This window comes from Pteronotus mesoamericanus, unplaced genomic scaffold, assembly GCF_021234165.1.
Source record: "Pteronotus mesoamericanus isolate MK-2021 breed Mesoamerican mustached bat unplaced genomic scaffold, CSHL_Meso_final contig_116, whole genome shotgun sequence".
In the NCBI taxonomy this organism is placed as follows: Eukaryota; Metazoa; Chordata; class Mammalia; order Chiroptera; family Mormoopidae; genus Pteronotus; species Pteronotus mesoamericanus.
This window is the reverse complement of record NW_026555027.1, coordinates 8,734,953-8,760,504: the sequence shown is the minus strand read 5'-3', so window position 1 is coordinate 8,760,504 and position 25,552 is coordinate 8,734,953. Positions and strand designations below refer to the sequence as shown.

Sequence of the window (25,552 nt, the reverse complement as noted above, 5' to 3'; positions counted from 1 at the left end):
GTCCCCGCGGCTGGCACACAGGGTGGCAGGAAAGGGCCCGCAGGCCACTCCAGGCTGTCACTTCAGGGTGGGCTCTACCCGGGGCCTTGAGGAGAAACCACGTGGGAGGCACTGCCATCCTCCTGGGCTTTTCAGGCACAGCCTCTGCCAGGTTACCAAGTGTGCTGTTGACAATGAGCCTGAACGTGGTGGGTGCGTCTGTTACATTCCTCTTTCTTTTATGTATAAGACATTTCACTTTAAAAAAAAATAATTAAAACAGAAGTAATTTTCAAAATTCACAGAAGTACCAAAGGAAAGTGATTTCTATTTATGGTAATGAAAAATTTCTCCAAGACTGATCACTGTCCATGTGTAGAACCCAACAAGACATTTACTCTAAAACCTACATATACGGAAATCTCTTATTTTGGACCAACCAGGACCCCAGAGAGTGAATGGCACCAATGAAGTCAGGGGTGGGTGTTAGTTTTTACTTTAAGTGAGCACTCAGGGTATCGGAGAAGTCACCGTGCACGATGGTGACAATGGACCAGCAGCAGAAGGACCTCAGCAGCAGTTTCTCTGTTCCCTTAACCTGACCAGCAGTGACTCAATTTGATTCTGGGGATGAGCGTATGGCTTCTCAGAAGAAAAAAGTGGTATTTTAATTGAACCAATGTGTAGGGTTATCGTTTTAGAAATTATTAGTACATCAAAGGAAACTGAACAGAAAACCAATCCCACCACTTACTTGTGTGTATTCTAACATTACATCACAATTATATTTATTTGTTGTAACAATCACGATATATTTAAAAACATCTTCTTTTTCACTTATCTGAAGTGTCCAAGTGTTCACAGCCTCTGTTCATCACGCTAACTAGCTGGACAATAACAGTCCATCAAATCGACAGGTTCTAATTCACGTACTAACTCATGTCCCATTAGCATAATGGATATCACTGTACCATTTTTCCATAAAATCTTTCATTTGCTTGTGAATCTTTTTAGGACAAGTTTCTAGACAGGGCTGCTCTGTTCCTTCCCCTGACACCTGCCGCCACATGCTGCTGGCGGGATGGCCTGGCGGAGAGCAAGCACCGGAGAGGAGAGAGCACGCTTGCGGGGGCGGCCTCGGCGCCTTCAGGGCCTTCGCCTCAGGAAGGGAGGCGCCCCCTCCTCCCAGGACTGCTCCACGACAGGGAAGGGGCCCAATGCCGGTCAGAGGGCAGTGGGGCGTGAAACAGTGACAAGGGCCTAACCCAGAGGGAGACGACTGAGAGCGGGTGCTGGACTTGGGGTTCACAGTCAGGCAAGGGTGGAGGCAGATGCCAAGGTGACAGGGGAAGGCAGAGGAAGGGCATGAGGGGACACGGGCCCGACGGCCACCTCCACCGACAGCAACAGCACCAGGACGGAGACAAAGAAGATGGGCTGGCGAGGAATTGGCCAGCAACTGAAGACACAAGTGGGTCACAACGGCAGCGACGTGAAGGGGCGGATCTGGGGCCAGTCCGGCTCTCGGGGACAGCCCGGGCCGGTGCTGCTGAGGGAGCAGGCAGCAGGGAGCATCCACCTTCTTGCCGCTGTCCCCACCCGCTGCTCTGATAGCCACCGCGGTCGGTCCTGACCCTGGCGCTACACGGGGAGTCACCCCTGAAAGCTGCTCTGGATCACAGACCTTCCCTATGGTCAGGGGGGTGAGGGCTGAGCGACTTAGCCTGGTCATGAGTGAGTGTCCCATTAAACACAGTGACAGGCGTGCGCTTCCCAAGACAGAAGACATCACAGAAAAGACGCGGCCACAACTGTGGGGAGGAAACCGGGCGCCCGGACAGAATGGGGGCCGAGATGCTGCTGCCTCCTGGACCAACTGCATCTCAAGTGCAGCAAGCCACCTGCCGACCCCTCTGTCCACATGGCCAACTCTCTCCAGCTCGATCCTGGGGTGTTCAGGCACATCTTCCTTAAAAATCCAATATACGAATCATCACTGTGGTCCAAGGTTTTGCCCAAATGCACCCGTTCCCCGCGCACTCTGATCCCCTCGCCTCCCCCGCCACCCTTCACGAGTCCATTCTCCCACGGCACACGCACGACGAACATGGGCTGAACTGACCCCTTCCCACCAGGGGTCCCCCTCATTTCATTTAAGTTCCTTGAAGTGATGTCCTCCATCTTTTGGTAACCTTCCCTTTTGTCCACGCTGAACCCACAGGGACAGTTAACAAAATACAGATACTTAAAACCTGGCCTACTACCCTGGTTTTACATACACAGCACACACAGGCAACTTCTTCCTAGAAAACCACCAGGAAGCCAGCCTCGCGGAGGGTGCCGCTAACCACGAGGCCGCCGCATGCCTACCCCTATGTGCTGGAAGAGCCAGGAACGCATCACGCTGGTGGCGTGCTTCGGCAGAACTCCCCTCTTGTTCTTAGAGGAGCCATCGTCTTGATGCAAGATGCCCAAATCTTGGTTTAACTGTAGCTGAAGCTGTTAAACAATTGAAAAAGAATGTTAGAAAGCAAAGAAAATTATGACACATCCAAGCAGTTCACGACTTCTGATAGAGAAGAAAACCACGGATCTTAGCAATAAATGACATTTAGAGCAGGGGCACATGCGCCAACTTTGGGCTCTGGTCCCCCCGCCTTGTGACTATGTACACTATAGTGTCTCAGCTGGGCAGAGGCCCCTTGCCTGGCAAGGCAGGCGGGATGGATGCTGAGAAGGCCCCCGAGTTGTTCACCTTCAGACAGGTGAGACCCACGTCTCTTATGCACCATCTTGCTTCCTCTAGGCACGGATGTGCTAACACTCGAGTTCCTAGCCCGAAAGAGCTTTCAAGCAACCGCTGAGAATGGACAGGGAAGCTGAAAGGGCCCCTAGTCCGAAGAGGAGCGCCAGCTGAACAGGGGGGACGGGAACGGCAGCACACAGGGTGCCGACCAAGGGATCCCAGGGCGGAGGCGGAGGAGCGGCTCCACGGGGGCCTCGGCAGCCACCGTGAGCCCAGCCTCCCTCACCCGAGAAAAGCAGGGACGCTTTCGGCAGTTCCAGTTCGACCGGGAAGGACGTGCACAGCATCTCTCAGGTAAGTGTCTCACGCAAACCTGAGACAGGACTTGGTGTTACCGGCCCTGCTCAGGCCCCAGCGCAGCCTCTCGCTCCCGGGGCGCCCACAGGGACGGCGTCAAAGTGGTCCCTTGAAGACACCAGCATGAACTGTGCGGGTCCCCTTACACGGCCCGCACGTGAATGCAAACCCACGCTGTTCCAGGGTCTGTGGCACTGTCTCCTGAGGCCCCAGCGCAAACGCATGGGCCCCCCTGCTGTTCCTCCTGCTGTTATTCTGTTACAAGCGCATCTAACGTGACCAACGAACATCACCTTCTGTACGCTGATTTCAGTACAGCATAACTCGTGAACGTAGATTGAAGGATTTGCAAGTTCAATTTGGAGAGGTTTTCACTATATTATTTGTACTTCCTCTGGATTTACATCACTTTTGACATATTCTAACAAAGCTTGAATGCCATCATCTAAACAGACATAAAATTCATGGCTTGAAGGAAACATTAAGAACACTAATCATATCTAAAATATCTTAAAGTTCAAGATTATTACTAAGGGCATAGTTGTTTTTGGAATGTATTGTTTGTTAAAGGACTGAAAGTAAATGGTTTTAAGCACAGCCTGTATGCTCTTGTTCATGTACAAGGAAAAGAATGGAAAAATGAACTTTGAAACTGATTCCAAAGCACCAGGGCCAAAATTTAGCTTGTCTGCCCCATACATTTAATGTATGACATTCTTCGCGAAACTTGACATGTGCTTCAGTGTTGCGCGCGCGCAGGATTAAAGCAACTGTGGGCTCATAAGTCAGTGCAGTGAGGACCGGAGGGCCCGTGACCCCACTTTGAGGGTGCCCGCGGAAAGCCTGGGAGTGCAAACCAAGTGGAGACAGGAAGCAAGTGAGGGCCCTTTAGCTCCAACTGGGCTCCAGCAAAGCCCGGAACTAGACAAGGCAGGGGCAACAGAGCCGGGAATTCTGGCTGTAAGTCCATTTAAGAAGCAGTGAAACCCCCAATTCTCCCTCATCATTCTCTGTAGATGACTTTTCTGCCCCCTCCTCCGCAGGAAATGTGGGGTTTCCCCCCAAAGAAACAGCAGAGGCTACAGACTCGGCACATGCACACAGCCGGAGGGTGGAAACGAGGGGCAGGGCTAGGAAGAGGGGAGAAGAGGGTCTGCACATGAAATGGAGACCCCCCCACAAGCTGGCCAGCTCCTGGCCCGCCACCTTGCCTCTGCCCAGGCCGAGCTCAGAGACCCTCCTGAGAAACTGAGGGAGAAAGGACTGTGGAGTCAGCCAGCCCAGCAGGAAAGCCCTCCTGCCCCGCCCCCCCAGCACTCGACCAGCAGCAAAGAGCTTGCTGTCTGCATTTCAAAGGGCAGCCAAGTGTCCCCAAACACTTGAAAGCCTCCATCACAAAAAGCAGACACCAAAGTGAATAAATTCTGAGATGCAGAGAAAATGGAAAGAATGCAGAAATCAAAAAAAACTTCAACCACCATGAACTAAAAATAGGATGAAGAGAGGGCAAAAAGAGTATTAGAAATTAAAACTATGCTGAAAATTTTAAACTTTACAGAGGGGTTGGAAGATAAAAGAAAATCTCTCAGAAAGTAGGCAAACAGTTGGCAATGGGAACACATACACAAAAACGCACAGACGCCTAGAGACGGCTGGCTCAGAGCGGCTGATGGTCAGCTCGAGGGCCCCAGAAAAGGATGTGCCTGCTGCGGGCGGGGTGGTGGGAGGGTGCTGTCCCCGAGAGTTCACGGAAATGTCCCAGAGCAAAAACTGCGAGGTCCTTCAGCAGCGCTCAGCAAAACCGCTGTGCGCGGAGAAGCATCCCAAAGCGGGGCAAGCAGGAGGAGAAGCCAGAGCTGACAGCCACCCTGTCGGAGGCGGCGCGGCACTGACGCCCTTGGGTGGGTGGATGCCGTCCCGCCTCCAGGGGGCACGTCTCACCTGGAGCCGCACTGCTCCGGACAGCCTGTCAAGCACGGGACCAAATCACCTCCCAGCACAAGGTACTTTCCGGGCACATCTCCTCCCGAAGCTTTCAGAGGGGGCAGTAAAGCTGAGAAAGCAGGAAACGGGGGCTCCGAGGAAGGGAACCCTCGGGGTGAGGTCAAAGGCAAGTCCAAGGACATGCCTATGTGGGGCCTGGGCAGAGTGGCCAGGCCATCGGAGACAGCAGGGCCGAGGGCTGCTGGACGATGCTGGCCCGGATGTGACACGCAGGGCGGGGGCGCGGGAACCACTGGAAACACTGGAGGACTGAGCCACTGGACAGGGACATCGGGAGAAGGGGAAAATCATCTAGCAGCGACTAATTCGGGCAGAAGCAGACATGGGAACTGGAAAGGCGCCGTCACCACGGCCACACACAGCGCTCGGCAGAGGCCAGTACCGGCATGATGACGCTCACACTCAGACAGACATGGCCACACCGCACTCGGAATGAGTGGGGAGGACACACGCGGAGACACGGCACGGGAGGGGACAGGAGAGTACAGGCTCCGTGAACGCATGACGAAAAGCCAAACCTAGATGTTTTAAGGGGTGCATTAAGAGAGAAGGTCTTTATTTACAAACACCGAGGGAGAAACAGAAGTGGCTGAAGAGCTGACAGGGGTTGCCTGTGCAGCCTGGGGGGCGGCACTGGGGGGCGGGGCTGGGGGCCCAGAGGGTGGGGCAGGGATTGCTGTCATCTGTTAGGAGCTCTTCAGCGCTGTGCCACTGACAGAGACAACACAGAGCGGCGTGATTACGGCTGTGACACTGCTAAGGGGAGGGGAGGGGAGGGGGGAAGGTTAATGCAATCTCACCCCTCGCCCCCCTTACCTCTCCTTTTCTCAAAAAGTGTTTTTAAATGGGTTCGCACTAGAAGTACAACTAAAGACTTTTCCGTAGAAATGCTGTAGAACAGAATCCGAACCCCGCGCCCTTCTCTCACCGGCGCTGGCCGGATGGCGCCCCACGGCGCCGGTCTCTTCCTAGGGAGCTGGGCGATGCTGGGCTAACATCCCCCGCGGCGTGCCCGCAGCCCAGCTCCACCCCGGGCCGGGACTTGTCCTGAGGCGGGACGGGGCGGCAGGGGCACACCCAGGACTGCCACCGCACCGCCGTCTGCTGAGGTCCTCCAGGAGCGGTGCCGACCCCCAGAGTGACAACAGGAGCCGTGACAGCCCCCAAGTCTCCGGACAAAGCCAGCCCTGGGGGTTTCTGGCACAGCACGAAAACTCCCACGGGTACGTTCCCCACCTAAGTATCTGAAGCACGAGAGCCCAAATGTTAGCCAAAAAAGAAGGGAAAAAATAGCCCAAAGCAGCCCAAAGAGCTGTGATAGAACCATATACAGGGTCTGGCACAAGTAATGCCCCTTTTTTCTTACAAAATCATAAGCATGTAATTCTGTAACATAACGATATTGCATGCAAGCACACCATATGACATTTCAGGTGAAATGCTCAAATTAAAACTATAACCTCTTACACCGTATTATTACCCTACCAACCACACTCCAGCAGGCCGGCCTTCTGCCGGACCCTGTGTTAACGCCCAGGTTTTAGTCAACGATCGCCCCACCAAGACCCACAGTCGGGTCTCTTTCCTCTCCCGTTAGAAGCCCAAGCAGCTCTTCTCTCTGGCTTCCCAGCCTGGCCACGCTGGAAACAATCACAACAGGGCAGATAAGGCAGGTGAGGACAAGGGCGCAGGGGGCCGCCGGGGGCCACGGCAGGGGCAGCTCACAGGCAGAGGCGAGGCGGCTGTGCTCCTCAGGGGCCTGCTCGATGGCTCTGGGGAGTCGCCCCAAGATAGACACGACAAAGTGTTTTACTGAAATAATTCAAACTCTGTATATTTGCTATTTAAAGCAGTAATTTATCGTCTGTAAGAAAATTCATTGAATTAGAAAACTTCTCTCAAACAGCAGGATGAACGAACCTCTAGTATATAAGAAAGGCGTTTGATTAAAACGCTGTCCTCAAAGAAGAGCTCACTTTAGTACTAGGTAACACGGCACACTAGGCCCTGCTTCACGTTCGCAGCCATTATAAATGGGGAATTCCCGGGGAAGCAGGTGGTCAGGGACCCAGGGCCAGCATGGGTGGGCCCAGCTCCTCCCCGACCCCAAACCCCGTTTGCTGGCTCTGGGAAGCTACCTAGTGTCCCAGGCTGTGTGTGCCCAGATGGCCTCTGAGGCCTCACAATCACTGAGCCCTGACCAGTCCCAATGTGACTTTGTCCAACGAAATCTTCCATGAGGTCAAAGGGAGGAAGTCCGGACTGGTTGTAGGGCCCACACACACCCCAGGCCCCCTTGAATGTGCCACCTGATGCAGGAAAACACCCACCCCCACAAGGCAGGGCCTCAAAGTGGTGAAGAATGTCGAAAACATCTGTGCAGCCAAAGACAAGGAAATAACACACAGAAGGAATCAATGCTCTTAAGTGAGAACAGATAACAGAAACCCGGTCCCTCTGATTTAGACCCAGCTGAATGCAAAAGTGTGTAGCCTGTCCAGCACTCAGAGGGGTCTGGGGGACCACCAAGTCCAATCGCATTTGGCCAAAGACACAGAGAGGATAGGACTGTCCTTAGGTCGCAGCACGTCACTGCACCTTCAGCTCTGTCGCTCCTGCCCTCGGAGCCGCCCCCGTGCTCTGGGAGCTGGCGGGCCACGGGAGGGAGGCAGGCCAGCCTTCCTGAAGCAGGGCCCCGGCGGGCGGCGTGCAGAGGGCGAGGGGGAGCCCTCCTCGGGCCTCTCCCCAGGGTGTGGCGGGGCATTAAGCAAGTGCCCCGGACAGCCTGAAGCCCGGCTCTGACTCAGCAGGAGCGTGCCAGGGAGGCCGCGGAAAGCCTTTCAGAGTGTGCAGGCCAAAGCCCTAGCGCTGGAGGCATGGGCCGAAAATCTGTCTGAGGACCTACTGTGACCGGGGGATGGAGGGGAGTGCGGCTGTGTGGCCTCAAGGCTCCTGGTTCAGAGACACCTGTTCAGAGACACCCTCGCAAGCCACCGTTAAACTGGACAAGGGTGGTTCCTTGAGGGGAAGGATGATGGGTGACTTTTTTCCTGCTTCCTTAGACTTTTCTGACCTTTGCAACAGTTTTACAATTAGAGAGATGAAGAGTAAAAAAGAAACAAAATACTGAGGTCCAGGTTAACTGGAGGGTGCTGCAGGTGCTGCATGGGAGCGAGCCCGAGCTGGGTGCCTCCGCCCAGACAGAAGGGCTGCAGCGCCCGCCCCCGCCCCTGCACCCCCGCGCCTGCATGACGCGCACCCCGCCCCCGCCTCCCAATCCTGCCAAGGGACTGGCACACACACCTGGGAGTTCTGGATCCTGATCGTTCCAGGTGACAGCGCCTGTGTCACTACCTGGCCTTGAGGGGTGACAACTGTGACAGGCTGATAAACTGTGCCACCTCAAAAAGGAAGAAGAAAAAAAAATCACATTTAAGTCTCAACGATTTAAAACCAATCTTCTCACTATACTATGAAATGAATAAAACCTCTCATTTGATGAACTTTTTTTTTATCCTCACCCAAGGACATGCTTTCCCCATTGTTTTTAGAGAGAGGAAGGAGAGAGAGAGAGAAACATCGATGTGAGAGAGAAGCATTGACAGATTGCCTCCCATACACACCTGGACTAGGAATTGCACGCATCTGGACTGGGGATAGAACCTGAAACCTAGTTATGTGCCCTGACCGGGAATCGAACCTGCAACCTTTTGGTTATGGGATGATGCTCCAATCACCTCAGCCAGACTGGCCAGCGCTGATGAGCTTTTTACATCATTTCAAATGATCGACACTTTGCTAGCCAACTTGTCACTGTAAATTACCAAAACAAACTGACAGCACATGCAGTGCCCAGGTGACACTATGCTGACAGACATCCCTGCGGTCTTCACAGGTGGCGCACAGGGCGCGGCCAGCTCAGGAGGTCCGCACTTCCGTGGCTTGTGCTCCCCTACATTTTCTACGTTTCTCCACAATTAGCGTACATCAAAGGACTTGGCCAAAGGCATCAGATGACAAGTAGTTTTATAATAGTTCTCTTTTTGATCAAGTGTTCTTTGTTTTCCTGTGGAGGCTTCCCTTTGTACTGTCACATGGGTTTTTTTAGTGTAAACTTCTCCCGCTCCTTACATTTTCATGATGATCTTGGGCTTGCAATGTTCTAGGTGCACTGCAGAATTCAAGAATCTGTCCCCCTCCTGCGATGGCTTTTATTATAGAAGTTAAACCAAGACTAAGACTGCACTTTTATTGGCTTGTCATCAATTAATGACACAATTTAAGATCTTCCAGGTGCTGCTAAGAGAAAAATTAAAAACCGCTATTTGAAAATTACAATTGGTTTTTTGCTATAAAGTTTCAACTCCTATATAAAAACTTTCTTCCCAACATTTTTTGGTAAGAAAACACAGTATGTATAAACTATCTGTCATTGAGAATTAACAAGAAACAGGCATTCAAAGAAGTCTAGATTTTGGGACTCCTATTAGGAAACTGGAATTAATTAAAAGTTACACTTATGTATATCTCCATTGTACTATGAAGGACTTTTTCTGCACTAACTCAAAGAAAGGTGTCCTTTGAGCCATCGCCATACCTGCCACCGTTGCCATGGTTACGTTCCCCTGTTGCAGCGCAGATGCGGGGACCACAATTCCTTGCGGGCTGAGAGTGCCTGTGATGGCACTTTGAATCTGCTGTAAGTCAGAAACACACGGGGAGGGGACAATTAGGAAACCGAACACCCATGTCAAAAACTTCCAAACAAGGGGCATACCAGCATCGTTAATAAAGGAGACACTTGAGGCAAAGAGCACAATCAGATGGCAAGCCCTCAACGAGGCAGGCCCTATACATCTGGAAACCAAGAGAGGCAAGACTGACTGAAATTAGGCATGATGATCAATACTAAGATATGAGTTTCAATTTGGCTTCCAAAAGAGTATCTTTCATGCCATCACCTATTAACCACACCTTACAGCCCTGCAGGTTATGACCGGGGAGACCAAAATCACCTGATCTCATCAGGCACCCTCTCCATTTGCTTTGGCTCAGACTCTTGATTTTCTGAGACCAAAGCCTCCTTGGCAGGGTGAGCGCTTTTGGAAGAGTGAGCCGCAGGTGTGGGAGCCCCCTGGGCTCGCACAGCTCTGTACCACCCTGATCCCAGCACACACGCCCCCGGGCCCCGCTCTGTGTGCGCACGCATGTGGAATCCCGGGCCTGGGCCTGGCCTGCAGCACACTCCGCGTAAATGTGCATCAACACCACGTTGGAGTGTCTACTCATCTCCCGTTAGATCCAAACGGGTGAATTTACCCACTGACTGACGACGGGATTGGTGGTTGGTAAGGGAAGGGATCCCTACACCTGGTTTCTAGCCCGGGGTCTGGCACACACAGGTAGGTACCCAGGTATCTGAGCAGGTAAGCAGCACAGTGACTATCCCCCAGGGGCAATTTACTCTGTAAGCTTTGGCAGGTGCACAGAAAGTAGGCTACATATAACTCGGTCAGAATGAAGCTCAGCCTTCAAATCAATAATTCCAGCTCCCACAATAAAAACGTAAAAAAAGAGGAATAAAACAAAACCAAAGGAAGCAAAAGACAGGAAACAATAAAGATCAAAGCAGACAACAATGAAACTGAAAACAGAGAAACAACAGTGAGAAAAGAACAAGTTCTTTGATAAGATCAACACACTGGTAAACCTCTAGTAATAGTGACAGAAGAAAAGAGAAACAAGTTACTGATGTCAGAAAGGCAGCAGGGAGGTCACGGCAGGCCTGGTGGATGGCGGAAGGAGGAAGGAGGCCGCGAACTTGATGAAGAAATTTGACATAGCAGACAACATCCAACTGAAGTAGGTAATCTGGATAGCCCTTTGACTACTAAGGAAATTAAATTCATAGTCCAAAGAAAGAAATCTCTAATCCAGGTGGTGTCACTGGAGAATTCTATCCAACATTTAGAGAAAAAGTAGTATCAACTCTAATCCCTCCCAAAAAGCAGAAGAGGAGGGAATACTCTCCAGTTTGTTTTCTGAAGCTTGTACTATTCTGATACCAAACCCAGACTAAGACCACACCGGAAAAGAGAACTACAGGCCAATATCCCTCAATATAGACACAAAAATGTTTAACAAAATGTTATCACACAGAATTCAGGAATCCACTTAAAAAGAATCACAAGCCATGACCAAGTATGGTTTATTCTAGCATCCGAGTCGTGTTCAGTATTCCGAAATTCAATGTAATCTACCATATTAACAGGAAAAAGAAAAAAATCACAGAATCATATCAATCCATGCATTTGACAAAATTCAGCATAATGAGAACTCTCAGAAAAATAGGAATAGAGGGGAACTTCCTCAACTGAATAGAGAGCATCTAGGGAAAAAAAACTACCATTAAAATTAACAGTGAAAGGCTGAACCCTTCCCTCACATCAGGAACAAGCAAAGGATGCCTGCTCTTACCAGTCCTGTTCAAGATCGTACTCGGTGTTCTAGCCGATAAGGCAAGAAAAGAAAATTAAAAGTAAACAGATCATGAAGGATAAAATAGAGCTGTTCTGTAATAGAGGTGATATGGCTGCATAGGTAAAAAAAATCCTGAGGAATCTACATAAAGGACCTTCTAGAACTAACAAGTGAGATCAGCAAGGCCACAGGATACAAGATAAATATTAAAAAACCAACTGTATTTCTATAAAATAACATGGACACTGAAGTTAAAAAAATATAATACCACTTACAATTGCTCAAAAAAAGTAAAAGACTTAAAAATAATTCTAAAAACACACATGTCGGACTCGTGGTGCAAACTATAAAACACAAATGAAAGAAGTAATAGGAGAATAAATGATCGGGGAGGCACATCGTGTTTGTGAGCTGGAAGCGTTAACACAGCAAAGATGTCAATTCTCCCCAAAATGTCGTACAGATTTAATGCAATTCCTATCAAAATCTCAGTCATATTTTTGTAGATATAGACAAGATTATTCTAAAATTTATATGAAAAGGCAAAAGAACTAAAAATAGCTGAAATATTTTGGGAAAGACTATTTTGAAAAAGAATAAAGTGAGAGGAATCAGTCTACGCAATGTTGAGATTTAACCAAGTAACCACAGTAACCAAGACAAGACAGTACAGATACAGAGACCAGTGGGACAGAACCAAGCCACAGGAGTAGCCCTGTAAACACGCTGACTGACGGCTGATGGAGGTGCGTGAACAGTTCAATGGGGGAAGGAGCCTTTTTAACAAACGGTGCTGGAGTAACTGGACATCTAGAGGCAAACAGGAACCTCCGTCAAAACCCTCACACTTTATACAAAAGTTAACTTAAAACCTATCATGGATTTAAATGTAAAATATAAAACTTTTAAGAAAAAAATAAGAGAATATTTTTGGGACCTAGGGCTAGGCAAAGAGTTCTTAGACTTGACACCAAAATCACAACTAATAAAAAAAAGTTGATAAATAGGAATTATCAGTATTAAAAAATGTTGAATAGCAAGTCCAGAAATAAGTCCTTGCTTATATAGTCAAGTAATCTACAACAAAGGAGGCAAGCACATACACTAGGGTAAAGACAGTCTCTTTAATAACTGTTGTTGGAAAAACTGGACAGAAACATGCAAAAAAAATTAAAGTGGACCACTTACTTAGACCATTTACAAAAATAATCTCAAAATGGATTAAAGAGTTAGATGTAAGACTTGAAGCCATAAAACTCCAGGAAGAAAGCATGGGTAGTAAACTCCTTGACATTGATCTTAGTAATATCTTTGTGGATATATCTCCTCAGGCAAGGGAAACAATGGGAAAAATAAACAAATGGGACTACATCGAACTAAAAAGATTTTGTACAGTGAAGAAAGCCATTAGTAAAACAAAAAGACAACCTACAAAATAGTAGAAGATATTCATAAATGCCATATCCAATTAAGGGGTTAATAACCAAAATATATAAGGAACTCATACAACTTAACATACACACACACACATATACACACACAATCCAATTAAAATATAGGCAGATGACCTGAGTAGACATTTTTCTAAAGAGGACATACAGATGGATAACAAACACATGAAAATATGTTCAACATCACTATCATCAGGGATATGCAAATTAAAACCACAATGAGATATCGCCTCACACCTGCCAGATGACTATCATCAATGAATTAACCAACAAGTGTTGGCCAGAGTACAGAAAAAAGGGAACCCTCAAGCACTGTTGGCAGGAATATAAATTGGTGCAGCCACTGTGGAGAACAGTATGGAGGCTCTCAAAAAATTAAAAATATAACTGCCATACAACTCAGCCACTCTACTTCTGGATATTTAGCCCAAGAAAAGAAAAACACTAATTCACAAAGACATAGTCACCCCTACATTCACTGTAGCATTATTTACAATAGCCAAGACATGGAACCGACCAAAGCATCCATCAATAGCTGAATGGATAAAGAAGATGGGGTGTATATATACAATGGAATCTTGTTCAGCGAGAACAATAATGAGATCTTGTCATCTGAAACATGAATGGACCTGGAGGGTATTTTGCTAAGTAAAAAATAAGACGGAGAAAGACAAACACCATATGATTTTACTCATATGTGGAACCTAAAAGGGCAAAACAAATGAATAAACAACAAGAAAAACATGAACAGATCCACAGATATAAAGAACAAGCTGATGGTTGTTAGAAGGGAAGGGGGTGGATGGATGGGAAATAAAAATTAAAAATAAATAAATAGCCCTGTCAGGCAAGGCTCAATGGGTTGGGCGGCGTCCCGCAAAGAGACGGGTCGCTGGTTAGACTCCCCATCAAAGCACACGCCTTGGTTGCAAGCCAGGTCCCCATGTGAGAGGCAACCAGTCAATGTTTCTCTCTCCTCCTTCTCCTCCCTCCCTCTCCCTGTCTCTGAAAATAAATATTAAAAAATTATTAAAAATAAATAAATAACTGGGGGGAAATGCTTGCTCTGCCAAAGACCCTGTGAAGAGTAAAAAAAAAAAAAAAATAAGCTATAGACGTGGAGAAAATATTTGCAAACTGTATATTCAATAAAGGACTAGTACCTAGACTACTCTCAAAAGACAACAGTTTAAAAATAATCCAGTTAGAAACTGGGCAAAAGATGTGAGAAGACATTCTCCCGAAGAGGATACACAGATGGAAAGTAAGTGCATGAAAAGACGGTCACCACCACTGACCATCAGGGAGACGCAAGTTACAACCACAAGGAAGGTCACTACAGCCTGTCAGATGGCTCCAACAGAACAGGGCTCCCGTTCGCAGGACCCCTGAGGACATCACCCTGAGTGGAATGAGCCAGACACAAAAGGACAAATGATCCCCCTTACATAAGGTCCCTAGGGCAGTTTCGGTGTGGGAGGATGGAGAGTCCTGGAAATGGATGGTGGAGACGTCTGCACACCAATGTGAATGTGCTTAGTGCCACCGAACTGCACACTTGAACACGGTTAGGAGGGTAAACTTTATGATAGGTGTATACTACAATTTAAAAAAAAATATGCTATGAAAAAAAGGAAAAAAGTGGATGGAACTGCAGAACCATGGGACTCAGGGTCCGGCGCACAGCTCGGGGCCTCCCTGCGGTCAGCGGGTGAGGCCAGAGGGGCCGCCTCCGGGACTCGCGCTCAGCCCAGGCTCGTCAGATCTGGAGGGCCTTTGGGCAGGGCAGCCACTGAGATGGCCTCGCAACTCTGAAAGGGCTGTGGTCTCGGGACCAGCACAGTTCATCCTTGCAGACGTGACAGCAACCAGGAAGTAGCGCAGGACCCGAACATAAATACCTGGGACTGGACAGGGGAATACGGGCTTCCAGGTTCTCCACTCAGGAGAGTTTCACTGTTCATTTTCGTTTTTAGACAAGCAATATATCGACTGCAGAAATCTTTGCAGAGTTCATTAACCTTTTCCAGCTCAAGAAGATGAATACGCAAAACCTGGATTGCTTTTACCATCTAGAAGCAGAGAAAATGAAGACTTTCAGACAAGAAAAAGGTAGCATAATAAGTTATAATTATCCCCGCATAACCACTCTCAGTTATCAGCCTGAACCTGTACAGCCATCACCATCTGTGCCGCCAGTGATGGAAGTGGAATTAACATTAGATATTGTGCAAAATGGCAAACCGTTCCAGCACCACCGGCCTGCGGTTTGGCATTTCAGCTCCCTCTGCTGTGCACGGTGCCACTGCGGACCTCAGCGAGCACAGTGCCAGGGCCAGCTGGGCCTCCGCCAGCTTCACCCCTGCCTTGCAAGCCCACAGGCAAGTTGCAACTCTTGCTCTGTTTGCGTTTCTTCATCTATAAACGAGGATGGGTCCGGATCCCCCCCTGCCTGCCATCCTACACATGGTTCTTCATTTTGATAACATTCATTTTATCAACTGCTTTTTCTGGATCATGGCTTTGGTGTCAAGTCTAAGAATTCTTCGCTTAGCCCTAGCTCCTAAAGACTTTATCTTATGATTTTTCTAAGTTTCATGGTTTTATATTAATTGACTAAGTTCTGGGGGTAATTTGTCCCACAGCAGCAGACGGTGTATCTAACACTGATACTGAAACCATGCCATGAGCAGCACCTGCCTGCGCATTCACACCCCAAAGCTCAGCTACTTGTGCTGCAACCTTGGCGTAGTAACATATGGTCCTTGTGGAATGAACCAGTCAATCCGACAATAATGAGGGATGCTGAGCATTAGGCCCTGCAGGCTCTGGGCTCACCCCCGTCAGGAGGCCCTTGGCCCCCGCCTGCCCGGGGCCCCTGGGGCCGCTCCTGCCCCCCCCCACTGGCGGCTGGCTGTGTGACCAGGCTTCAGGGGCAGAGAGGGCTTCTGGTCCTAAGCCCGCAAGGGCAAGCACTGTCAGTCTCATTTCAAAGACGAGGAGACAGACTCAAAGTCAAACAACTCACCTATAAAATCTATTAGGTTATAAGGGTTGGAATGCGTAATGAGAAATTTAAAAAACAACAGCAACAATTAAGACCTGGGCAATTTATTCAGGAAAAAGGTTTCCAAAGACCCTCTTCTGCTGACCAGGGCCTGACGGAGGTTTTGGTCTGGGAGCGAGCGGCTTTAACCAGAGTCTGCCGACAGCACTCCACAGCGCGCGTGGCCCCGCCCCCCCCCCCCCGTGGATGCACCAGTGTCCTTAACTTCAAAGAATTCGCCAATTCCTTCCTGGAACCCTGCATTTTAGAGCGCCGGGCCTGGGAGGAGGGCATTCGTGTGAGACAGACTGGCTTCTCACAGAAAGGCCATGGGATGGGGGAAGGGGGCCGTGGAGACCTGCGGTGAGCCTGTCCCTGCCCTGTGCTGGCAGGTCTCCTCAATTCTTCGTGAACTTCGTCACCCACCACACACCAGTGTGAGCCTCCAGACAGAGTTGTCTTGGGGAATAAAGTCATATGTCAATGATGAAGGAAAAGCCAAGGACTAAAGTTGGGCACAGACACACTGCCTGAGAAGTAAGGCAGGCAAGCATGTCAACCCTAATGACCCTTTACATGTGTTTAGCAGAGAGCTGAGTCCTCTGGTCCATTCAGGATGCTGGCTGAAACCAGCTTATTTAATTATCAAGGGAAAGGGTAACCAGAGAAGGCTAGAAGACATTCCAGTCACACACACACACACACAGAAGTTATCTCATGAAGTGTAATATTCTCCCCTTAAGCAGAACTATAAATGGTCTAAAGTTCTAACTGGAAGTCTAAAATTTATTGATCAAATTTTAAATTTGGAAAAAATTAAAAAATAAAACATTTATTTTACTCACTAAATTGTCAGTTTCCGGGTCTTCGCAAAAGAAGGGTTTTCCTTCCTTCTCTTGCTTCCTTACAAAATTTTCAATGTCCACGTCAAAACTGGCAGAAGTTGTGCCTTCTGAGCCCTGCGTGGATTGCTCACATTTTTCAAACAACAAAGCTAATAATGGAAACAGTGGATGCCTGGGGAAAAAGAAACAAAATATGGATGCTCTACATTTGCATGAGAATGTTTCGGTATGTATGTATGCATGTATTTGACCTATCAGCGTCACTGAGATATAATTCATCCATTCAAAGTTCACAATTCAATAATTTTTAGTACATTCACAGAGCTGTGCAACCATCACCACATGCAATTTTAGAACATTTTCACCAGTCCCAAAAGAAACCCTGTAGTCATTAGCCGTCACTCTCCATTTTACCCACAAGCCCCAGCCTCAAGCCACCACTACTCTGCTTTCAGTCTCTATCGATTTGCCAACTCTAGGCATTTCATATAGCATATGACCTTTTGTGCCTGACATCTTTCACTTAGCATGTTTTCAAGGCTTGCTGATGCCATAGCAGGTATCAGTTACCTCATTGCTTTTTATGACCAAATAATATTCCATTGTAATGGACATACCAATTTTACAGTTTTAAAACTTATATTTAGATCAGTGGTCATCCATTTTGAGTGAATTTTCATATAAGATGTAAGAGTAGGTCAAGGATCTTTTTTCTGCAAGTGGATGTCCAATTTTTCTAACACCATTTGTTGGAAAGTCTGCCTTTTCTCTTCTGAATTGTTTTTGTACCTTTGCTAAGGAGCAACTGAATCTTATTTGTGTAGATTTATCTCCAGACTATCTGTGCCATTAATCTATGTTTCTATTCCTTCACAAATATTACAATGTCTTAATTACTGTAATATGATAGCAAATCTTATGATCAAATAGACTCCTTTATTCTTTTTAAAAATTGTTTAGTTGATCTAGTTCTTTTGACTTCTATATAAAATTTAGAATTAACTTGTCTATATGTACAAAAATATCCTGCTAAAACTTAATTGGGATTGCATTAAGTCTATAGACTGATTTTAGGAAAACTGACATCTTTATTAAACTGAGTCTTCCAATCCATGAACATGGTATGTCCTGCCATTTACCCGGTTGTCTCTGATTGCTTGCCTCAGCATTTCATACCTAAGTTTTTTTGGAGCTCTTATAAATGTATTGTCTTTTAAATTTCTGTTTTCAATTGTATGTTACTGGTACAGAAATAGGATTGGTTTCTGCATGCTGCATGTAACCTGTGAGCTTATTAAACTCATTTATGTACCTGGAAGTTTTTTTGGTAGACGCTCCGATTTTCTATGTAGACAATCATGTTCTTTGTGCACTGAGCCAGTTTTGCTTCTTCCTTTCTAATCTTTTTCTTGTCTTACTGAGCTGGCTGGGACTTCCATTACAGTGCTGAGTAAGAGGAGTTCGGGTGGACAGCTCTGCCTCATTCCCAGCCTTAGGGGAGGGCATTCAGTCCTTCACCATCAAGTCTGATGTGAGCTACAGGCTTTTATAGTTTCCCTTCATCAGTTGAGAAGTCCCCCTTTGCTGACAGCTTTTAATAATAATTAGCTGTTGTTTTGTCAAATGCTTTTCTATATCACTTGATTGATCACACTGTGGATTTCACTGGTTGATCTTTGAACAGTGAACTAGACTTAGGATAAACTCCACTCGGACACTATATATCATTCTAATATTACTCTATTACTTTTTTTGCTGGATTCAATTTGCTAATATTCTATTGATGATTTTTATGCCCAAATGCATGAGGAATACGTGTCTGTACATTTTTTTTTTTTTACTGCTTTGGTATCAAAGTGATGCTCAATTTGTAAACTGATTTGGGAAGCATTCCCTCATCTTCTGCTTTCTGGACGAGATTGTGTATACTTGCTGCTCTTTTTCTTTATAATTTTGGTAGAATTCTCCAGTAAAATCACCTGGGCCTGAAAATTATTTTTTGCAAGGTAGACTAAAATGTAGAGTAACATCGGAATTCTAAAAAAATCTTCATGCCAGCAGTTATCACATCACACCTTATGCTGCCTAGCCGACAGCTCTAATGTTCCCTGTAACAAAGTCTTCTATTCTCATTTCTCCCCTTACAGCCCGCATGCTTCACATCCCTTCACTACCTATAAATGGCCTGCTTGTCTGCATCCATCGGTGTCTGGGACCCCACAGGGGGAGGGCTCACTCCTTCCACATCAGGTTCAGAGCAGTTGGGGTCTTGCTCCGTTTTTAACTCTGTTACTACTTGCATCTGTGAAAGGAGGATAATTGTTGTTACTAAACAGGAAATAAACTGCTATTAAGTGTTCTATTCTCAAGCAGGAATGTAACAGACAAGGGGGAATGGTAAACTGCCAGCTGTGTGACTGGCAACAACACAAGGGGCTGTCACCCACAAACTCCTCTTTAATTTAATGTTTATAAAATGGTTAAAGATCAAATATCCAAACAGTTTAAGAACAAAGAGCACTGATATCTGTGAAATCCTTATGGTTTTCAGAATCATAGCAACCATGCAGCACTGGAGGGCATCAGCCCGTATGCAGTCTTCCTCTGTCCTGCCTGCCGTGCAGCCTCTTGCTGAAAACATCACAGTAAGAGAAGAAGAAACAAATCGCCCAAGCTCTCCTTATCTTATCACAAAACATCTCATACCCAAAGTGCTACAGATCTGTGACAGAGCTGAAATGCTCCCCTATCTACCCATAAACTTCAGGAATAAATTATAAAAAAAATTTTATAGTCACTGTATTCAGAAAATAAAGACCAGTTTGCTGTGTTTAAAATAACAATATTAAATATAACAGTAAGTCTTCAAAATATTATCACTTAAATTGCTTTAAACTAGCTATGTTGGTTGTAACTTAGGTAAAAAGTATTTAAATGCTTAAACAAAAAGAACTCAGTTTACAAAAAGAAAAAAAAATGCCGCAATAAATTTGTAATCATCCATGAGCAGGTTATCTCCCATTCCCGCCCAACCCCAGCTGCTGTGCCTCAAAGGAAGGGGCCTGCTGGGAGAGCTGGGGCGGGGGGCCCGCCCCCAGGGGATGGGAGAGCCCCATCATGGACCCGCCCCGACACCTGGGGGCTGTGGCCCGGGAAGCAGTGCCACAGACCCCGACTCCCCAACAGTCTGGGTACCGAAGACACATCCAGCCTGCAACCTTTCAATGATACAGTGTCCTTGGGAAATTGTTGTTCTCTCTCTCTGAAGAAAAGCAAAACAAACACTAAAGTAACGAAAGCCCACTCAAACGCAGTCTTTCTGCAGGGAAATCTGACAGTATTAGAAAAAAGCTTTAAGGTATGCATTTCAAGGTTTCTTTTTTAATGACTGTGAAAAAAGTAAAATCTAAATGGTCAACTTCAGAGGAATGGCTAAGTAAACCTGGTATACCTATACTGAATAATATTAAATGCTTATTTAAAATAACGTTCTCAAAGGGTTTTCCACACCGTGAGCGTGAGGAAGTGCGTAGCTATAAAAATCAAGCGGTCTGCACCCCGACGCCTGCCCGCCTCCCCGGCTGCGCCCAGCACCGTGCTGGATACTTGGCTACAGCAGGGCAGACAGGGAGGAGACAGGCGGGCCAAGCACACAAGACCATCACAGAACAGAGCGTCAGAAGGTGATCACCAAGACGGAGAAAAAGATCAGAGGGCGCTGGCGCGGCAACTAGGGCAGGCAGGGCAGTGTTCGCAGGAAGGCAAAGTCTTAGGCAAAGAGCCCCGGGACAGGAAGAAGCTGGCCAAGCAGCTGCCCACGGAAGGAGAGCGAAGAGAAGGCCCAGGGCCGCAGGGCAGAGAGGTGCCCAGGAGTGGGGCAGGCAGGTAGGTGAGCTGGGGTGGGGTGAGCACCCTAGAGGGGCTGTGGGTGGGCCTGGAATCTGAGGGGCCAGGCGATGGTGGGGGCGGGGTTGCTCAGGGCAGGCCTCAGCAAGGGGAGGAGGAGTCATCATTAGATTTGCATGATAGAGACAAAGTCTCTTGGAAATACCAAAGGACTTGCAGGTCAAAGAGCAGGCTGAAACAGAATTCTCTACCTTGATTCCTATAAGAAGCAAAAAGCACTTATCATTTTTTCAAAGCCTTTCAAAAACAAAATCTCTGCAAGAACGACCAAACTGGAAACAGCACAAAACTGGCCTTCAAAGAAAGACACGAGAGTCGCCGAGGGTCACGGGACAGCCTCGGGTCCTAACCGCCCCCTAGAACCTACCCAGCGCCTCACCAGAGCGGGGACTTTCTGTGGGTGAGTTCACCCTACTGGGATTAGCTGGCCGTGCTGGCTAATATCCTCAAGGGGGGCGAGAGGAGAGCTGCTGGCACGGGCGCGCTGTCCCCGCCGTCCAACTGTGGGGACGGCGGGAAGCAAAGGCAGAGCTCAATGTCTTCAGTGGAAATCAGCTCCCGGACTCCAGGGAAGACGGGGAATGGCCCCCACTGGGAGCACACAGGGCATTCCCACGACCTCAGGCGTCCAGAGCGAGGCCGTGCAGGCCTTCAGTGAGCCCCTCCTCCCCAACTCCTTCAGGTCACAACACAAAACACCTGGGTGGCTTCAACGACAACACGGTCTTACAGTGGGAGAGCTATCAGGAAAGCCACCTGCGTCCTGGTCGGGCGGCTCAGGTGGTTAGAGCATCATCCTGCTATGTCAGGATTGTGGGTTTGATCCCTGGTTAGAGCACGTACAAGAATCAACCAATGAATGTGTCAATGAGTGAAACAGCAAGTTGATGTCTCTCTCCCCCCACATACACACCAGGACAAGTCCCCCTCTGCCACTCACACCTGGGGATATGAAACCACGCAATTCCCACTCAGATTAGCAACCATCAACATGGGAACCTGTGATTATCAACAACACCAGCTTTTCTTTATTTTATTTTTTTTAAAGAGTTTATTTATTTTTAGAGAAGGGGAAGGGAAGGAGAAAGAGAGGGAGAGAAATATCAATGTGACAGAGAAACATCAATTGGTTGTCTTCAGTAAGCGCCCTGACCAGGGATAGAGCATGGAGTCCAAGACCCAGGCACGTGCCCTGACTGGGAATCAAACCCGTGACCTTTCACTTTGTGGGATGACGCCCAACCTACTGAGCCACGCCAGTCAGGGAACATCCAGCTTTTCTTTAAAAGCAGTAATACTTGTTAACACTTATATTAAAATGAAAAATTCCCAAGACAGTATGATTTAAGGGGGGTCAAAATTACTAGCAGTCTTGGTATTACTTAGGAAATAATTTGAACACCACATGATAAATGCATAATACACTAAAGTTGACCCTGCAAACCTCAGGGAAATTGAACTATTAATATACAAAGCATTGCTTGTGGTTTAGTACCAGGTGGACTGACTATAATTAAAACACAGAATAACTCAAGCTCTCACTTGTTGCCCATCTTGATAGCTGTCTATGCTTAATGTCTGTGTAGCCATCATGGTTAATGAGTTTATTATAAAACATCAAATCATCTTGAGTCAAAAACAAATGGTGTCTGGAAAACAAAAGCAGAAAAGCATCAGTTAATAATTGCAGTGCATCTTTTGTCCCCCTACTCCACAGCATCTAATATAATTTTTTATTCATTTATTTTTAGAGAGAGGGGAAGGGAGGGAGAGAAGCATCCATGTGCAAGGGATACATTGTTCGGTTGCCTCTCGCACGCCCCGAACCGTGGACCCGGCTGGTAACCCATGTGCCCTGATTGGGAATTGAACCGGTGATTTTTGGTGCACAGGTTGGCACTCAATCCACTGATCCACTGAGCCACAGCAGCCAGGGCTCCTTTTTTAAATACATATTTTTACGTGAATGAAAAAACCACACTTAACTCTGTGCTATAAGCCACATCCTACTCAGCACCCCGCTGACTTGGCCATCACGTTGGCTGCTCTTGCATGGGGCCTGACTTGCTATCACATTTTCAGCCATTTGGATTTACTCACTCACTCGCCCGAATGTTGAGTGAGTGCCTGCACACATGGGACACTGTTCCAGGGGAGCCCTGCTCTCCTGGGCAGACAAGGCCAGGGGCTGCGGGACCGTAAACATGAGGAAGGTCAGGCAGCACACATGTGTCGTGACAGAGGCGAGGGAGGGGCTCCCCCGATGTGTGACAGGGCAGGCTCCCTGAGAAGGCACTGACTGAGACCTCAAGGACTTGACTTGGGACCTACTGAGTCAGGAGGCTGGAGCGCCGACAGGCATGATAAAGGTGTGCTCAGGAAGGCTGAGCCGGCACTCTTCCAACATCTGCATGTAATACAGAGAAGGAACAACGGCTTGTTTTCCTGTCACAATGCACAGGTAAATGTCAGGAGGTGTTGGGAGGAGGAAAACCAGTCAGGGACAGAGAACGACTCAGGGCAGGCACACTGATGTAGCTGTGCAGAGTGGTGAAGGGGGAAGGGAGGGAAGGGAGCAGGCGGCAGGGCCGCTCACACAGCCGCTCCGGGCCAGAGCGAGGACTGTGGGAGTACCTGGGAAGGTCTGCGGCAGGGCGGCGCGGCATCTCTAAGGAGAGTCCCTGACTGTTAAGGACAGGCTGTGTGACTGGGAGCACACCGAGGACGGGGTGCTGCCATGGGCAGGCGGGGGCCCAGAGCACAGGGTGTGCAGGTGCGCTGGGGCCGGGGGAGGGGCCAGGGAGGCCCAGCGTTCCCACCTGAGCAACCGGCAGAGCCGAGCCGCATGTCCTGGTGAGGAGTGGACGGAGAGGAGCAGGTCCTGCGGCCTGGGGAGAGAAAGCAAGAGTCAGGGCGTTCTAGGTGTGAGGTGCTTCCCAGAAACCCAAGAGGAAATTCTGAACAAATGAGTCTGGGCCAGAAATATAAAGTCAGTAATCATCAGGGTTAGTATGTGCAGAGGGGGTCAAACTGTGTCATGCAAGACATGTCCAAGTCCTAACCCCCAGTGCCTGTGAACGGGACATTATCTGGAAAAGGATCTTTACAGATGTAATTATTAAGGATCTTGGGACGAGATCATCTTGGATTGAGGGGAGGCCCTAGATCCTGCGTGACTCCCGTGTCCTTAGGAGAGGGCAGAGAAGGGCCCGCGATGCACTGAGGGGATGGCTGTGTGAACTGGAGGCAGACACTGGAGCCGGGCTGCCGCGGCCAAGATCGCCTGGCCTGCCACCAGGTGGTAGAGGCCTGAGCCTTCAGAGGGAGCATGGCCCCGCTGACATCTTGATTTTGGGTTCTGGCTGCCAGGACCCTGAGAGAATCCATTCCTGCTGGTTCCATCCTCCCAGGTAGTGGGACTTGGCTAGGCAACCCCAGGACCCCAAGCCAGTAGATAAAGCCCAACTATGTGAGAGCGCCCAGGAAGAAAGAGGAGGGGGACCATGTAAGAAGGCTGGGGGACCCAGCACAGAACGAGGAGCAGCAGCCAGCGGGACAAGGGCACTATCAAGCGATGTCACTCACACGGGTGGAGGAGGAGGACAGGGGAGGGTGTCAGCCACGCTAATGCAGCTGAGGGCGAAATGAAAGGAAGGCTGAGCAAGGCCGTGCAGAGGGGAGAGGGGGAGCCTGGTGCGTGATGCGTGGTGCGTGAACCCAGACCATCTCCACCCCTGTGTCCTTTTGTGCTGTGGCCTTTGACCCAGCTCACTGTCTTTAGTAAGCACATTAAAACCTTCTAAAATGTAACCATAAAATACTTTTGTTAGTAATGGCCAGGGTGACAACTGAGATACATATCAAACTAGCGAGGATGGCCTCTGGGGCTACTGCATGCGTTGTCTCTTTGTCTTGTCAATCATTAGTACCTGAGTGATAGTATAAAAACAGCACAGTAACAGGAGTGTTGGGAGAGGGGGTGGGTAATTCGCACAAAGCTGTTGGGTCCCTGCCTGCTCCAGCCCCTATCTTCGGGTGGTAAATTACCCCATAATAAATCCCACTACATTCCATGGAGTTGGAGTGTCGTCTTTCAGTCTGAAGACACCTTCTCGCTGAAGTGGCCATTCTATCTTTGCCCCGCATGGACAACAGGACTTGGGAATGTCCCACTGCTGGGAAGGGAGCCCATGTGCGGTCATCACGGCGTTGCCCTCGCTGCCCTCTGAGATGCCTAACCTTGAGAGGTAGGCCTCACACATCTGCAAATCTGAAACCGAGTCTCTGCCTTGACCAAAGCCTGGCCCTCCTCCCAGTGCCCTAATCTGCCCCCATGTCCCCAGGCAGTGACCCCAGAGTGCCTTGACCTGCCCCCCACCATGGCCCGCACCTTGATCAGGGCAGGAGCTCTTGAGGCCTCTAATCTTCTTACCGTCCTTCTCCCCATTCTCCAATTTCCAAAGTGGAAATCTGGTCCAAACCGCCCTTGCAGACCGAGTCCCAGGGCTGACTTTGTCCAACCCTGCCCTCCCTCACAGCCCCCCCAGTCCCGGTCAGCCCCTCCCCGGCTCCAAGTGTGGACACAGTTAAAGGGGTGGCCATCTGTAGTTCCTCCAGCAGGTCGACTTCTTGCCCAGCCTGGTTAGGTCGGCCCACCCTGGCCGCCCCCGAGCACGGCCAGCCTGTGCATGCGCATTTTCCCCGTCACCCACACCCCTTTCCCCAAGTCTTCCCTGTG

At 48.6% G+C, this 25,552-nt stretch overlaps 1 protein-coding gene across 2 annotated transcripts in view; it reads right to left on the bottom strand.

Annotated features, from left to right (window-relative positions):
• Positions 1-25,552, bottom strand: part of PKNOX1 (PBX/knotted 1 homeobox 1) — a 51,433-nt gene that overhangs the window by 7,970 nt on the left and 17,911 nt on the right. The window contains exons 2-9 of one of the 2 annotated variants that reach the window (XM_054578685.1): positions 23,634-23,702; positions 22,357-22,463; positions 19,083-19,210; positions 16,909-17,080; positions 14,919-15,089; positions 9,684-9,783; positions 8,390-8,487; positions 2,350-2,478 (exon numbers count right to left, since the gene is read on the bottom strand). In XM_054578685.1, the coding sequence (XP_054434660.1) occupies positions 2,350-2,478; positions 8,390-8,487; positions 9,684-9,783; positions 14,919-15,089; positions 16,909-17,080; positions 19,083-19,210; positions 22,357-22,407 (849 nt within the window). In that variant the 5' untranslated portion in view covers positions 22,408-22,463; positions 23,634-23,702. The remainder of the gene's footprint in view (positions 1-2,349; positions 2,479-8,389; positions 8,488-9,683; positions 9,784-14,918; positions 15,090-16,908; positions 17,081-19,082; positions 19,211-22,356; positions 22,464-23,633; positions 23,703-25,552) is intronic. The other variant, XM_054578695.1, reaches the window with a different exon arrangement.